The sequence below is a fragment of the Gobio gobio genome, assembly GCF_949357685.1.
Source record: "Gobio gobio genome assembly, chromosome: 10".
Taxonomy (NCBI): Eukaryota; Metazoa; Chordata; class Actinopteri; order Cypriniformes; family Gobionidae; genus Gobio; species Gobio gobio.
The window spans coordinates 44,152,696-44,169,077 of record NC_137116.1 but is presented as its reverse complement, the minus strand read 5'-3'; the positions used below and the strand labels follow the sequence as shown (position 1 = coordinate 44,169,077).

General features: G+C 37.8%; 1 protein-coding gene across 1 annotated transcript; it reads left to right on the top strand.

Moving 5' to 3' along the window:
• mfsd12b (major facilitator superfamily domain containing 12b) lies at nucleotides 1–10,411 on the top strand. The gene is made up of 10 exons (XM_079826814.1): nucleotides 1–469; nucleotides 1,319–1,529; nucleotides 1,828–1,960; nucleotides 3,024–3,212; nucleotides 3,374–3,466; nucleotides 4,858–4,950; nucleotides 5,028–5,198; nucleotides 7,552–7,646; nucleotides 7,931–8,055; nucleotides 8,908–10,411. The coding sequence occupies exons 1-10, from the start codon at nucleotides 202–204 to the stop codon at nucleotides 8,985–8,987; spliced, it is 1,458 nt and encodes a 485-aa protein (XP_079682940.1). The 5' UTR covers nucleotides 1–201; the 3' UTR covers nucleotides 8,988–10,411.
• Nucleotides 10,412–16,382: the final 5,971 nt, after the last annotated feature.

Below are 16,382 nucleotides of genomic sequence, written 5' to 3'. Positions count from 1 at the left end.
CCCGAGAGAGTGGGTGTAAGATGGAGAAATAAAACCGAAAACGGGCACTGCTGGATGCAAACATTGGCAGAAACCTTTTCACTTTTACTTCAATAGGCTACTAGCATCATTCTAATACTTTTCAATGGGATTCGGGTTTTAGTTCTTTCGGTTAGTGTAAGAGCGTCTGTTTCACTCCGTTTATCGTTCCCTTCATTCACGATGTCCGATCAGCCGATGACTTTACCGGTGTGCCAGCGACTGACATACGCCGTGGGACATTTTTTTAACGACCTCTGCGCGTCTATGTGGTTCACGTATTTACTGGTGTATTATCACTCGGTTCTCGGGTTCAAGGATACGAACGCAGGTGTGCTGCTGCTGGTCGGACAGATCGCGGACGGGATCTGCACCCCGCTTGTCGGATACGAATCTGATCGGACGGCAGGATGTGGAAAATATGGGAAAAGAAAAACCTGGCATTTAGTGGGTAAGAGTGTGAATTCAAACGCGTAACTTAAATAAATGGACTAGCACGCGGTCAGTGGAGGAGCGCGCTTTCTATGATTCTGTTTACTATACCTATTTTCTGCATTCAAAGCGTTTCTATACAATACAAGTCGCAGTGGGGCTTTAAAATTATCTGTAGAATGTGTATATTCCACTTAAAATCCCTGCAAACTACCGCTGTGGGACTTGAAGTGGATGCAGCCGTCTGACATGATGTTTCATAAGCTATTCATATTAGCAAACAGGAAAAAGAATCGAAAGCTTGTCAGCTGTAGTCAGGGAAATGTTTGATGTACTTTCCACGAATAGGGTGCAAAATATCAACTTGAAACAAATTGGCAACAAAATTGACTGTGGAGTTCAGGAAATCAAACTAAATTTATACATGAGCTGTTTTAACGCTTTTGCAATTTGTTTAAAAACCTGATTTGTTTAGAACTTTTTGTTCAAACTCTTAGTTGTGTGATTTGGCAATATTTTAAATGGACAAAATTGAATCATAAAAATGTCAGAATAGGTAACAGGATTGCAAATTTATTAAAATTTTTTATTTTAAATTTACTTGTTTATGTAGCTGGCTAGTTTGGGACAAAATGTTGGTTTGTAGTTATAAATAAATACAGTAAAAATGAGCAAAAATGTAACAAAATGATTTGTTTTATATCTTCTTTTTGTCACATTAACAGTGTTGAATGAGCACAAATGCAGCCAACACTACAAATTGTACCAAAATTGGCTAAATTTACATTTATTGTCATCCAAAAAACGTCCAAATGATGTCACTTCCGGAGTGTCACAGTTTCACTGCTTAGTTTACTGTTTTCCTCAGGAACTTTAAGTGTGTTCGTCTCCTTCCCCTTCATTTTCAACCCCTGTATTGGATGTGATGAGACAACCCCACAGACGACGGGACTCATTTACGTCATCCCATTCATCATCATCTTCCAATTTGGGTGGGCTGCCACCCAGATATCTCACCTGTCGCTCATTCCTGAGCTGGTCACATGCGAGCACGCCAAAGTGGAACTAACGTCATACAGGTATCACTACCTCTTTCGAGTTAAATAACCAAAGTAAACCAATAATGTAGTGTTCACAAACTTCAGACACTGTTAGACACATTTTGTCTTAGAGATGAAACAGGAAACCACAAGAAAACTGTTTCCTTATTCTAAAGTCGGCATGAAATGATAATGATTAAATGCATGTTATTGATCTTATTTTGAACTATTAATCTGTGCATATTTCATTGAGACTTTTATTTGGCTTTTCATCTTTTGTTGCTTCATGTAACTTTGTTATTGATGTTTTTAAAGAGTTGTTTGCTTTCCGGTACAGGTATGCTTTCACAGTGGTGGCAAACATTGCAGTGTATGCTGTGGCGTGGCTCTTGTTCCACTTCCAATCCCAACAGACAGAAGACCCATCTATTTCCCAGAATCTGAGCTGGTTTGATGTTCCCACATTCAGAGTAAGCAAATGCAAATATATTCATACCCTTGGCAATGGAGACAAAATTTAAGTTTCAAACCTGTACGCCTTTCTTTCTTCTGTGGAACATAAAAAAGGGGAATATTGAGGAATGTTTGATACTAATTTGTTACATTTATATAGCGCTTTTCTAGCACTCAAAGCACTTTACATATAGCCTAGAAATCTAGACGCACCTTAGCGGCAGAAAATCTAATTTGCAGCCAGGGCGTCTAGCAACTCTCCGTTGGCTTGCGAGCTGGAAAAACCAAACTCTGGTCAGGCCAATCACATCGTGTATAGAGTCGGTTGGCGGCCTTAACATAATGAAGCCGCGGTTCCGCATGCTACCCGTAAACAAAGCAGCTGGTGAACAGCGGCCTTTCGAATTGGCTTTGGCCGCGACTCTGGCAGACTTGGAGTTAAGCTTTTCTTTGAGAAAAGAACAAAGAACGGAACTGAAGTCATTCTTAAGGAAGGAAGATGTGTTCGGAGTTTTGCCGACTGGATACGGCGAAAGTTTAATCTATCAACTAGCTCCGCTTCACCTTCTTCGTTGCTCTGGTTGGTTGTAGAGCTATCCTATTGCGTGCAGAGGGAATTTAAAAGACAACCGTTTATCCCGCCCCTCGGATTGAGCCCTGCCAATGGTGAGTTCCCAGACCCAACATCTTGATGTGGGTCTGGCTTGTCAGGCTACTTTACATATAGAAGGGGGGAATCTCCTCATCCACCACCAATGTGCAGCATCCACCTGGATGATGCGACGGCAGCCATGTTGCGCCAGAACGCCCACCACACACCAGCTGATTGGTGGAGAGGAGACAGAGTGATGAAGCCAATCGTATATATATATATATATATGGGGATGGATAGGAGGCCATGATGGACAGGGGCCAATGGGCAAATTTAGTTTGAAACCAAACATTGAAGTCCCGTTGACTTAATACAAAAATACAAAGGAAGTCAATGAGAACTGAAACAGTTTGGTTACCAACATCCTTCAAAATATCATCTGCTGTGTTAATTTCTTCGTAATATCAGCTTTATCTTTGTTGTGACAGTATCTGGCGCTCATAGTGTGGGCCATTGGTACTGTTACCTCCATCATCTTTCACGTGGGCACTAAGGAAGTGCAGCCTCCGGTGAGTGAAGGGACTGGACAATCTCAGCCTCCAATCCCTGGCTCTTCCCAGACCTCCGGACCCCTGCTCCAGTGGAAACAGTGGTTCGTCGAACCTGCCTTCTATCAGGTGATCTCATGGAGACCTCACGTTTACTATGAACAAAACACACAGACACACAAAATACCTTACGGACACTGCAAACATGTAAAAAAGCTGTCTTATAATGAAATATTTCAGAGTATGATATTTAATAACAATAAATATATAGATTTGTTTTCTTCCTCCAGGTGGCCATATTATATATGTGCACTAGACTGATTGTAAACTTGTCTCAAACGTACATCCCGATGTATCTGACAAACTCCTTATCATTGCCAAAGGTGAGGAACAGGGCACTTCCCAATATAAACTTGTTCATTGAGTTTTGTTAATTGAAATCAAGCTAAAATAAATTAAATAAAAAGCTAAACTTAAAAAAACTCAAACAAATTTAGAAATGTTGCCTTGGCAACTAACTGAAATAAAAAAAAGTTTAAGTTAAAGTACTAAACTGACTAAAACTTATACTGAAATTTAAAAAAATGAACGCTAAATAGAAATACATATGTAAACTAGTGCTGTCAAATCTATTAATCGAATCTAACATAAAAGTTTGTAAATATATATAACTTTGTTAGATGTGATTAATCGATTAACAAAAATAAAAACGAATTAAATTTTTTTATTAAAGGGTTAGTTCACCCAAAAATGAAAATTCTGTCATTAATTACTTACCCTCATGTCGTTCGACACCTGTAAGACCTCTGTTCATCTTCGGAACACAAATGAAGATATTTTAGTTGAAATCCGATCGCTCAGAAAGGCCTCCATTGGCACAATGCATGGTTCACTCTCAAGACCCATAAAAGGTACTAAAGACGTTACAAAGTCCATCTCACTACAGTGGTTCTACAATAACTTTATAAAGTGACGAGAATAGTTTTTGTGCGCAAAAAACCCCTAAATAACGACTTATATCATGATGACCGATTTCAAAACAAGGCATCATGAAACTTTGAAGCGTTATGAATCAGTGAGTCGATTCAGCGGTTTGAATCGCCAAAGTCAACTGATTTCAGCAGTTTGGCGGTTTGACACGCGATCCGAATCATGATTCGACTCGCTGATTCATAACGCTTTGAAGCTTCATGATGCATTATTTTGAAATCGGTCATCACTATATAAGTCGTTATTTAGTTTTTTTTTGCGCACTAAAACTATTCTCGTCGCTTTATAAAGTTATTGTAGAACCACTGTAATGGACTTTGTAACGACGTCTTTAGTACCTTTTATGGGTCTTGAGAGTGTACCATGCATTGTGCCAATGGAGGCCTTTCTGAGCGATCGGATTTCAACTACAATATCTTCATTTGTGTTCCGAAGATGAACAGAGGTCTTATGGGTGTCGAACGACATGAGGGTGAGTAATTAATGACAGAATTTTCATTTTTGGGTGAACTAACCCTTTAATGCTATAATCATAATTAAATCCTATAAAAACAACACTGTGTGGAACATAAAAGAAACATTTTAAAAAATGATTTTGTCCATGCAATGAAAGTCATTGGGTCCTATACAAAAGTGACTTTAATTGCTTGGGGAGAAACTAACATTAGCACAGTGTATTTGAACTTTTATCACATGTGTACAGTAAGGCTGGTTTGGGCAGTTATGTTCTGGCACAATGAAGTGAAATAAAATTGAGCAGAATATCTCTTTTTTTTTTGTGCAGAACTACATCGCAACTATTCCCCTGGTCATGTATGTCAGTGGGTTGGCGTCTTCTCTGGTTATGAAGCCTGTTAGCAAACGGATCGGCACCTCTGTGAGTTTTCACTGTTTCTCTGCTTTATCCAAACGCAGTGAATCAAAACGCCTCATATGTCATTTCTACCTTTGCAGATGACCTATTTTGTAGGTCTTGTGCCCATAATGGCGTTTTCCTTTTGGGTTTTGTTGGACACAAACATGGGTCCCCGTGTTTACGGAGCCGCCGTGCTGCTGGGAGCTGGATCCGCTGTCATTCTGGTCATGTCACTGTCCATGACTGCCAATCTCATCGGAGATCAAACAGTATGTGATGACATCTTATGCATAAATGTATATCAAGTGAAGACAGTACTTCTGTTTGTTCACTTGTGGTTTCGTCAGATATTATCTTGTTATGGTACACAGTGCAGCAACGAACACAGAACGATTCACAAACAAATTACTCAAATTAACGAATTCTTCGTAATGAGTCAGTTCAAAGTCATTACTGACATATGTATAGACGCCTCTTTGGCGGCTGTTTCTATTGGTTATACATTAGCCACCTGCCATATTGGAACGGTCAAAGCCGGTCGGTGAACATTTGAGAGCAAGTTGACTGTGTGTCTGCAACCATAGTTATACTCAGGTATGCCGATCCACATCTGCAATAGACTTCAGCAGATGATTTTCATAGGATTTAATACAAGAAATATTGAGTTAATACACATAAAAAACAACAACACATTCTTGCATGTGAAAGGTTATCCCATTTCTTTGGGAATTTAAATCTCTAGTTTTTCCAAGCAGAGGCTGCACAATGTTGTGGCATTTTGGAAAACTCATAGATTTTTACTGTGAGTGACGACAGCATCTGAAATGTTGATTGTTCCAAGATGGCAGATACGTTAATGTCTGGAGTGGTTGAATGTGGCATCTACGTGTACATATCTATGATTACTGAGTTCACAATTGACTCCCTCACTGAACCGCTAGTCATTTATCAGTTATGTCCGATTTGAACTGTTATTGTGATGTATATTTTAGGTAAACTTAGGTAACAAACTGAAATAAAAAAGTTTAAGTACTAAACTGACTAAAACTTATTATGAAATAAAAAAAATGCTGGGTTAAAAATAACCCAAGTTGGGTTGAAAATGGACTAACCCAGTAATTGGGTTGTTTTAACCCAGCGATTGGGTTGTTTAAACCCAGCAATTGGGTTGTTTTAAGCAAACATTTAACCCAACCGCTGGGTTAAAACAACCCAAATGCTGGGTTAGTCTATTTTCAACCTAACTTGGGTTATTTTTAACCCAGCATTTTTTAGAGTGTACACACTAACTTTGTTAGATGTGATTAATCGATTAACAAAAATAAAAATGAAAACGAATTCAAAAAATGAACTCTATAGCCATAATTAAATCATATTAAAACAACACTGTGTGGAACACAAAAGAAACATTTTAAAGGGGTGATTCTGTGGTTTTTTTCTAGGCTTGGTAGTGTTTATGGAGCACAGTATAACATGTCTTAATACTTTTTTTTTTTTTAAACGCCGTATTTTTCTTATATTTTACCTTTATTCCACACCGCTGTCTCCACTGTCCTTTGAACGGCTCGTTTGCTTCCTGCTTCTATGAAGCCCATCCCTCCCTCTGAAAAACGCAATGGTCTTAGATTGGTTAGATGGCCAAATGTAGTTTGTAGTTCTGCAACAGCTCTCTCTCTTTCGTAATGACTGCGACGTGGCCTCGCCCACTTTGTTGCGTGTTCGCGGGGGCAGTGTTTATGTTAATAGCAAGGGTTTATGATGTCACCAACCCGGGAAGAAGCTTGTTGTAGTCCAAACCTGCCGTTTTTGTAGGCAATAAACTGCCATAACTTTAAAAGACAATATCTCCGTTTGCATTGAACTTTCAGCGCTGTAACTTTGCAGATACTGTTTATGCTCAAGCAGCAACATTACACACTAACTAAAGTTTAAAAAGTGAAATCGCATGCAACCACCCCTTTAAAAAATGCTTTTGTCCATGCAATGAAAGTCATTGGGTCCAATACAACATTGACTTTAATTGCTTGGAGGGGGGGTTTAACATTAGCACAGTGTGTTTTAACTTATACCACATGTGTACAGTAAGGCTGGTTTGGGCAGTTATGTTCTGGCACAATGAAGTGAGGCTGCACAATGTTCTGGCATTTTGGAAAACTCATAGATTTTTACTGTGAGTGACGACAGCATCTGAAATGTTGATCGTTCCAAGATGGCAGACACGTTAACGTCTGGAGTGGTTGAATGTGGCATCTACGTGTACATATCTATGATTACCGAGTTCACAATTTACTCCCTCACTGAACCGCTTGCTTGTCATTTATCAGTTATGTCCGATTTGAACCGTTATTGTGATGTATATTTTAGGTATGTGAGACTTACATTAGAATATTTACTCAGTGCTTAGTCTTTAATTATTTGTTGTCATTTGAACGTTTCTATTTTAAAATGTCATTTATTTATGACGTAAAGCTGAATTTTCAACAGAAATGTATTCAAATATAAAACATTTTTAAATTGTAATAATATTTCACAAACTTACTTTTTTACTGTATTTAAAAACATTTGAAAAAAAACTTATTTTGACTGCCAGTCTAGCTTTAATGAATATCTCTCTTTAAACAGCAAAGCGGTGCCTTTGTGTACGGTGCAATGAGCTTCACTGATAAGGTGGCCAATGGACTTGGAGTCATGACAATACAGGCTTTACATCCCTGTCAGTGAGTACAATCCAGCATCTCCAGTGAAAGAGCCTCCTGACTCCTGACCGTAGTGGCTGGGAATGTAGAATATTTCAATACCCTTCTTGTCTGCACATACCATCTTGAATGCACAGTGGCTATGATAATCTACTTGTCTCTGATTGTTGTAATGTGTATGCTGCAGATGGCCTATACGTGTGTGTTTGAGAGTGAAAATCTAACTATTCATTGTCACATGGTTTATGCAGTTTTCTACTTGGCCTTGTACTGCTTCTCACATTTATTTTGCTCTTTATTCACAGAACACTGGACTCTGACTGCAAATGGTTCTATCACAATGTCATGGTGATCGTCACTGCCGGTGTGGCTGCTGTTGCTGCTCTCTGTCTTTCAACCATTTTCATCTGGCCGATCACAATTCGCCAACGTGAGTCTAGTAATTTTTGGAGACCTACACAAAATGTGATGTTGTTTAACCACTAAAATCTGGCTCAGCCTGAATGGTGAATATGATGGCTTTGTTCTAGAATAAAAAGGGGAACTCGATTTTCAGAAGAAACCAGGGTAAAAAGGAAGTTAAAAAATCAAATTTACTTTCCTTTAATACATACAATGGTAACTTAAAGGGATAGTTCACCCAAAAATTAAAAGTCTGTCATTTACTTACCCTCATGTTGTTCCGAACCTGTGCGAGTTTCTTTTTTCTGCTGAACACAAAAGATGATATTTAAAGAATGTTGGTTACCAAACAGTTGATAGACCCCATTGACTTCCATAGTATAATACTATGGAAGTCAATGGGGTCTATCAACTGTTTGGTTACCCATATTCTTCAAAATATCTTAGTTTGTGTTCAGCAGAAGAAAGAAACTCATACAGGTTTGGAACAACATGAGGGTAAGTAAATGACTTTTAATTTTTGGGTGAACTATCCCTTTAAGGGTGATTGTATTAAACTGTGAATTGCAATTTAAATCAACGCAAATAACATGTTTTTCCCCAAAATTAAATAAGTGAAAAATAATGACTGTGTATTAGGGTTTTGTTACTATTATTAGAGTACTGTTATAAATCTGCTTTTCGTAATAAATATCAATCTAAAGCAGCATGCAAGCTGCATTATCCTCTCCCGCTGTTGAACATCATTTTGCAATAACAAAGTATGCTTGATGTTAGTATTTATCGAAGCTTTTCATCTACAAATGTACATATTTGCATGCATTATTTCTTTATGTGCTTTCTCTTTGTTCCTATTACAAATCCATTTGTGCCTCTTCAGGTCTAGCGGTCATCAGAGGGCTGATTGGTACACATGACGATGATACGAGCAGCAGTGGGAGCAATGGAAGATTGAACTGAGAGATTGAGTGTTAAAAACACTCAAGATTCAGACCAGGCCACACTGCGGAGGAAACGGTATGCTTTCTTTTGCCACTAACCAGGAACAAGGAAGAGAAGAGAATGTGCTGCTCTGTGGTCACGAGTTCTTTTCTCAGCCCTTTGGAGATGCGCGTTTCTGCATTGTTTTTACATTCTCAAGATGAGGCTCTTTGTGTGTTGTATTTGAAATATGAGCTCAGGTCTGTCACATGGAGAGACAACACAAACAGGAGAACTATTATGTGACACGTTGAAGATGAGGAAGTTCTGAAGCTCTGCTGAAATTTTCCCAAACATTTCAAAAGATTCCACTAGAGATCGGAACCTGCCTTTTGAATAGGATACAGATACTGACTATTTTGGAAAGTTTTGCAGATTCTTTTATGCAAAGTGACTTGCTGTACAGGTTTACTACAGAGCCAATCTGGAGTTAAATTACCTCATAGGGGCACAATCTCAAAGCAGCAGTTCTTGAATTGTCCCATTCTGGGTTTGAAGCCTTTCAACTGCTAAGCCACTATAGCCCACTATTATTTTGTGTACATCACATGCATTAGCATTTTTAATTAAAATACTACAAATATGTTTGCAGTGTGTGAAGCTTGTTTGGCCTGTACTGTTTTGAAGTGGTACATGTGATACTTGTAAAAGATTTTTAAAAAAATCTACAGAAAAAGTTTTTCAGGATTGGTGTCATTCCAGTTACGTCACCGGTTCTACATGTACATTCCATAGAAGTCTTCACTGCCTTATTCACTATAACATGTCTATTTTTAAGCCATTGTCTTCTCTGCCAAGAGAAAACTAGCTTGTCAGCCACATTAATACTGCTGTGATGTTTTGTGTTCACCTGTGTGGCGTTCAATTATATGGCAGTTACATTTTTATCCACTAGAGGGAGACTTAAGGAGCTTAGTGCTGGTTCTCAACCAGGGGCCCGGGGCCCACTAGGGGGCCTCGGCAAGCTTCCAAGGAGGCCACAGGGTCACTTAAAAGTATTTAAATGAATAAATTATTACTAATATTTTCAAATAATCTAACTATACTTTAAATGCTAAAAAGCACATCAAATTAAAATGACTGCAATTCCATTTTTTTCTCCCTCAATAATTGTTTTTATGGAAGTAAGAACATGCAGTTATTGTCAGTTCTGAAATTACTAAATTAATCATGGTTCATTATTATCAATACTCCCAGTTTCTGTGCATAAAAACATTTAAAACAAGTAGTTTTGTCAAAATGACAAATCAATATCTTAGCCTCTATGGGGCTTTTAATATTGGGTTTGCTATGGGAGATTCTTCAGGTCAAAAAGGTTGAGAACCACTTTTTTTTTTTTCACTGGCATCCATCATCATGTTTAAATTTATGTCATGAATAAACTGAGTCCTGGCTACATGATTAAAATGTGTTTTTGAAATTTATTTGAATCATGTTTCTACAAGTAGCTACAATTACAATAGCGTATAAGAATCAAAAAGTACAGGATCTCTACAATTATATGGAGGTTATGGCACATGGATTCTGTCATATTTGTGCTACAAAAGCTTTTCAAGATTACAGCCTTGCTTCCCTCCTGGAGCTCTCCAGACAGTCCATCAATCCCATCCTGCCGTCGTACCTGAATATAGGTCATAATACTGGGTGGCATTGCCATTTGAAATAAATTTCTGAAACACAAGCAGCAGAAACAAATGCAAAAGCACCCTTTAATTAAAGCAGAGCTGCCTGACTCCTGGGTATCAGCCCACGGTGTGCCAGCAGCAATACCCCCCTTGCAGTCTTTAAACATGCTGCTGTGGGTAATTTGAAGGGCAGGCGTCATCTCCGCCTGTTAGTGTTACCACTAATTGGAGTCTGGACCATGGCCTGTACTTGGATGAAGGCAGAGCGGTGTGAATGATATAAGATTACATCGTGAGGGGAGCAGAGGTAGGGGACTGCCACCCAAGTATACTGGGGTAGCACTGTCTATGACTGTATGGAGGGATTCAGAGAGGTTCAGCAAATTGCACACGAGCTGCCAAATCCTTCACTTTATATACTTTTATAGATCAATCACTATAAGTGTGGTAAGAGCAGTTTAGTTATTATGGTCCAACAGCATTTAATTTTAACACTGTGACCACTTTTGACTTTTTGAACTGAGACTTAGAAAACTTTCACATTTGCTTCAATAACAAAAATGACCATGGTAACTATATTTTGGCCTATCCTACCATTCAAAATCTGGTCACCCCCTTTTTTTTTAAGAAAGATGTGCACAGATAAATAACTTAAAATAAATACTGCAATATTTTGTTTTCATGGTGACTTTAAATCATTAAATCTTTACTAAAATTGGTTCTTGTGTCATGTCGTGTTTACTTTTTTGACAGTGGTTAACAGTTTTGTTCTACCAAGAATAATCATATCTATTTGACATGTTGTTGGTGGAAATGATGGTTACCATGGTAAATGTCTGAGTCTATTGGGACTTAAACATGTCTTCCACTGTGAGTTTCATACAAAATAAATAATTAAAAAAGTAACCAGTGCATTTTCAAATAGGCCTACCAGGGTTGTTTTGCACACTTTCATTCTCTTTTGAATATATATTTGGTGGAACAAATGTTATGAATTCGATGGTTACCATGGTAATGTCTGAGAGTATGTATTTTAAAACGAGAACGTCTTCCACGTTGTGCTTTTCGTGGATTTGGATGGAGGGATGGAGAGGATGTCATTTTCTATCATATTCTTAAATGGACACTACCAAAAAACTGTCCTACTAGCGTTCAGATTACCACGAGCATGTCATACTCGCGTATAAACAGAAACTTGACATTTAGCGCTCCTGTGGCACAACACCATGCTGACCATTTAGAACTCTATTTAAAACTCCGTTTCTCTTTGGGTTGTTTTATTTAAATGTCCATCGTCCTTTGTTTTCATATTGATATTCCAGTAAATGTATGATTTATTTTCTTCCCATGGCTGAAAATGATATGTAACCAAACCTATTAAATTTCGTCCTAGGAAGCTTGCCAAGCTGCATTTTGCCCTGCGTAAAATACCAAGTTCAACGTGCCTATGGACTCACAAATGCACTTCACTGTCAAATATAATATGACAAAGAATATTTTCGAACACGATATTATTAGGCAGGTTATATAGTTTAGAATTAGATAGTTATTCTGTAGTAAAAAATAAATAAAAACAATAAAAAAAACAAACAAAAAAAACACCTTGATGAAAGTGTTTGGTAAGATGTGAGAAAAATTTAAGTTATAGACTCACCATGTCATTCCAAACACGTAAGAACTTCATTCATATCGGAGCACAATTTAAGATATGTTTCTGAAGCACACATAGGCAGCAAAATCATTCATAGCAACTTTCAAGGCCTAGAAAGGTGGTAAAGACATCGTTAAAATCGGCTCATTATTGGCCGACGCTGTTCACGTGATCCCGACCCATGCCTGTAATGCTGACAGGAGCTAGCCAATAATGAGCCAGTTCTAACCCTGGAAGTGCTGCACTGTTTACTATGTGAGTAGCCTAGGAGAATTACCACTGAATAGAGGAGATTGTTGAATAAAGTCATTATTTTTGTTACACAAAAGCTATTTTTATCACTTCATAACATTAAGGTTGGACCACGATGTCTTTACTACCTTTCTGGGCCTTGAAAGTTGCAATGAGATTAGAAACCTCTTGGATTTCATCAAAAATATCTTCATTTGTGTTCCGAAGATGAACGAAGGTCTTACGGGTTTGGAACGACATGAGGGTGAGTGATTAATGACAATTTTTGGGTGAGCTAACTTTGTACCATAGTGCTTCGACTTTTGGAAGTCAGAGGCAAAACCATAGCAAGTCGCTTGAGGTTTATGGGACCTGGGAAGTAGGCTGTCGAAACGCAAGAGCTTTAATCATTGTATTATAAACATATTGTTAAGTAAATAACAAAACAACTCTCTTTATTGTTATATTTAAAACGTCTTCAAAATAGTCGATGTTAGCTAACAGTGTGTGCTAGGGTATGTTGATGTTTGGCAACCTATATTGTTGTCCTAATAAGTTGTACCCTGTTATTTGAGTTTTATGGATAATTAATGTATAAATTAAAGAGTAAACCCTAAATCAGATACTACATCTGAAAATCATAGTAGATGACTCATGGCATGGGTTCAGGAAGTTTGACAGGATGTATGAATATCGTTGGAATGCTCAATGTTCATCAACCAGGTGAGACTCAAATTCACAAATCCCAAGCTCTGCATATTGTCCATTAGGCCACTGGATCTGGGCTATAGAGTCACCATGAAATCAAAATCGACACTTCTTATTTTTTATGGAATATTGCAGTATTTATTATGTGATTTATCTGTACACTTTTTTTTTTTTTTTTTAAATCATGTGCCCTCGTAATTTTTTGTCCCCTCCCTCTTGCACTGACATCTCTTCTTTTCTCTGATGATGTGTTTACTGACGCGAGGGCGGGACAATCTGTTACTCACATGACATCACAGCAATAGTAAATCACAAAGATCCAATCAATTCCTGATGGACATATTCAGATCCCACCGTACTGTTTTTCTTGTTTGAGAAGCAACTTCCGTTTCATGCCAACTTTAAGTCTATGTCTGACAGCAAAGAAAATAAAGATACACTACAATGGGCTTTACAAGTTTTCTTGTATCCTCTCCTTCAAAAATAATTTCTAAAGGCTTTTTGTCTCAGAAGGGGAATATGTGGGCATTTGATGGGTCCTTGCAGAGTGACTCTGCAGTTTCACCACACACTCTCCTTCAAAAATCATGAAAAACCTTTAAGAGAAGGCAATTAGAGAGAGGAAAAGGTTACTGGCAAAGAGCATGTGATTATTGTCAGAATAAGGATAGATCACGAATCATTGTGGATGACCAAAGAATGTACATGAGTGAGGTTTCCAGCCCCCAGCTGGGATGGAGGCCTGGCTTGAACCTGTTGGAACTGGATTAGAATTCGTCAAGGATCAGCTGCTGTTCTGACTTCCAATGCTGCTTTTTTGGTGTCAGCCATGATTCATTTCACACAGACCTCATTTGCCATGATCGCGTAGCAGAGGCTGATGTGCCATGACAGATCATTTGTAAACATGCAGGGCTAAGTCATTAATGACATCAATGCGTAAACAACATCAGCATCTAGCCAAATCTGATGCAGTGACTAGCTGTCCACACTATCATTTAGGTTAGTCAAAATGACATTCTTGTTTGAGGTTTGCTCTTTGTCTATTGTCATGCCCTTTTCTAAAGTCAAAGAGTGAGTATGGTTCATGTGGTTCATTTTAGCATCACAGAGGGCTCTGTTTTCTCCTGAGTTGTGAGTTGAAGTGTCTGACCCAATATCCTGTCCTTACAAAATTGTGGTTGGCCAACAGCCCTCTGGCTGGAATATAAGTCAGTAGTATTATTATGTACTTCGGAGGCCAACAAGTTTCTATAAAAACAAGTTATTTGTTGTTCTGACTTTCCCATTTTTGAGACTTAAAGATAAAGAATACAGTATATTATTCAGTAGTTCTCAAATTTGATTAACCAAGAAGTGTTTCTGGAGTGCTGATAGATTCCAACAGCACTGGGAGTTTTCACTGTTTATTTCACTCCACTTGTCTGTGTATGCATGTTCCAGACAGACTTTCAGTCTGTTCATTAGTGGTGAGTATTTTTTTTTAATTCTTCTTTTTACAGGTCACATCTTTTTGGCAGTAGGTGTAACTGACTTTATGAGCGAGTCAATTAAGTAATTAATTCAGCTGATTCGTTAAAAACACTGATTAATTCAGGAACGAAACAAGTAACTCTTTATGGGCGAGTCATTGATTCATTCACTCAACTGATTTGCTCAGAAAGACTGATTCATTTTGGAACTAAACACCACTACTGTGTGTTGTTGGGACTTGGGAGACGTGAAACCATTCATTCTGTTGTGACTTCGTCTGGCGGATCAAAAATAGACGAAGTAACAGAGAATGTAACACCCTGTCTACACTGGACGCAAACTGTGTCGCGTCAAAAAAGCAAATATAACCCATTAAAATTTGCTTCGCCTTGCCTAATCGCTGTCAGTAAACAAATTTCCCGTTCTGATTTACTACACACATTTCTCACTATACTTTGAACAATAAGGTCACCTATTTTGAATGTTTCATTTTTAATATTGATTTGCAAATGTTTAATTTTGAATTGTATTGGTTTTTTGTATTTACTCGCAACTTATAAACTTATTTTAATTAAATATAAATTAATGTCAGAATTTTTTTATTATTTAAAATTTTCCTACTTGTACCATAATATTTTTGAGCTCACCTACATATTAAAATTTCTTGTGATGTTTTTTGTTACCATTTTATCTACATACTGTTATAATACTAAATTTAGTCATATTAAGGGTGTAACGATACACTCTTCGATACATATCACGATACGGAACTCACGGTATTATTGCGATACTCCAAAACATTTGGTAAAACGTTAACAAAAAATGTACTGTTGATTAAAATGCTAAATTTGGTATTAGGCTACATTGGGGTGGAAATAGGTTTGGGCTTGGTGCTGGTAACCCAATGCACAGGACAATGGTGACACCAGAATAAAAATATTCATGATTCTGACGCTGAAAATGCAGAATTATTTTAGACTATTATTACTTTTAATATGATTGCACTCTGTCACTGACTAGATATAAATAATGTTGGCCACTTTTTACTGCTAACATAAGACATTTGGCATTATCAGGACCCACAAATATTCCCCCATTGCTGCATTATACATTATATTCAACATTATAGCAGTTTCAATTCAATTCAAATTTATTGGTATAGCGCTTTTCACAATACATATCGTTTCAAAGCTGCTTCACAGAAAATGCATGCATCTACTACATTACAATGTTTTTAACAATGATTAGGGTAGAAAATTGAGGATGGGTGCGTGTGGATGCAGAGCATAGACCGTAAAGCTGCGTCATCTGAAGTTCTTGGCAGGAGTTGGAGTCGTCAGTTCTGGCCATCTGAAGTCTTCATAAGAGGCTGGATCCAGACTGGAGCTGACACTCTCTAGTTACCTTGGGAGTTAAATGTAGTTTAATGTAGTAGGGCCTACTGACACTAAAATGTGCTTTAAATTGACAGATTTTTTTACTATACACACAGATTGTCACTATCCACAATACATACGTTTACATGCTCCCTCATAATGGGATTATAATAGGATTTTGTACAATATTGTGATTAAACTTTACCTCCTGTAAACGCAATACTTCGATTAAACTAATGCGATTAAGCTCATAATCGTTGTAACTATAGTCGCATTAAACTAGGTGGCGTATGCCGATTTTAATCTCAAT

What these genes read in the sequence shown, in the direction of transcription:
- mfsd12b (XM_079826814.1), top strand. Translation starts at nt 202, where the DNA reads ATGTCCGATCAGCCGATGACTTTACCGGTGTGCCAGCGACTGACATAC. An exon ending in GCAAACGGATCGGCACCTCT is followed by an intron (nt 4,951 to 5,027) that starts GTGAGTTTTCAC and finishes CTACCTTTGCAG; the next exon opens with ATGACCTATTTTGTAGGTCT. An exon ending in CAGGCTTTACATCCCTGTCA is followed by an intron (nt 7,647 to 7,930) that starts GTGAGTACAATC and finishes CTTTATTCACAG; the next exon opens with AACACTGGACTCTGACTGCA.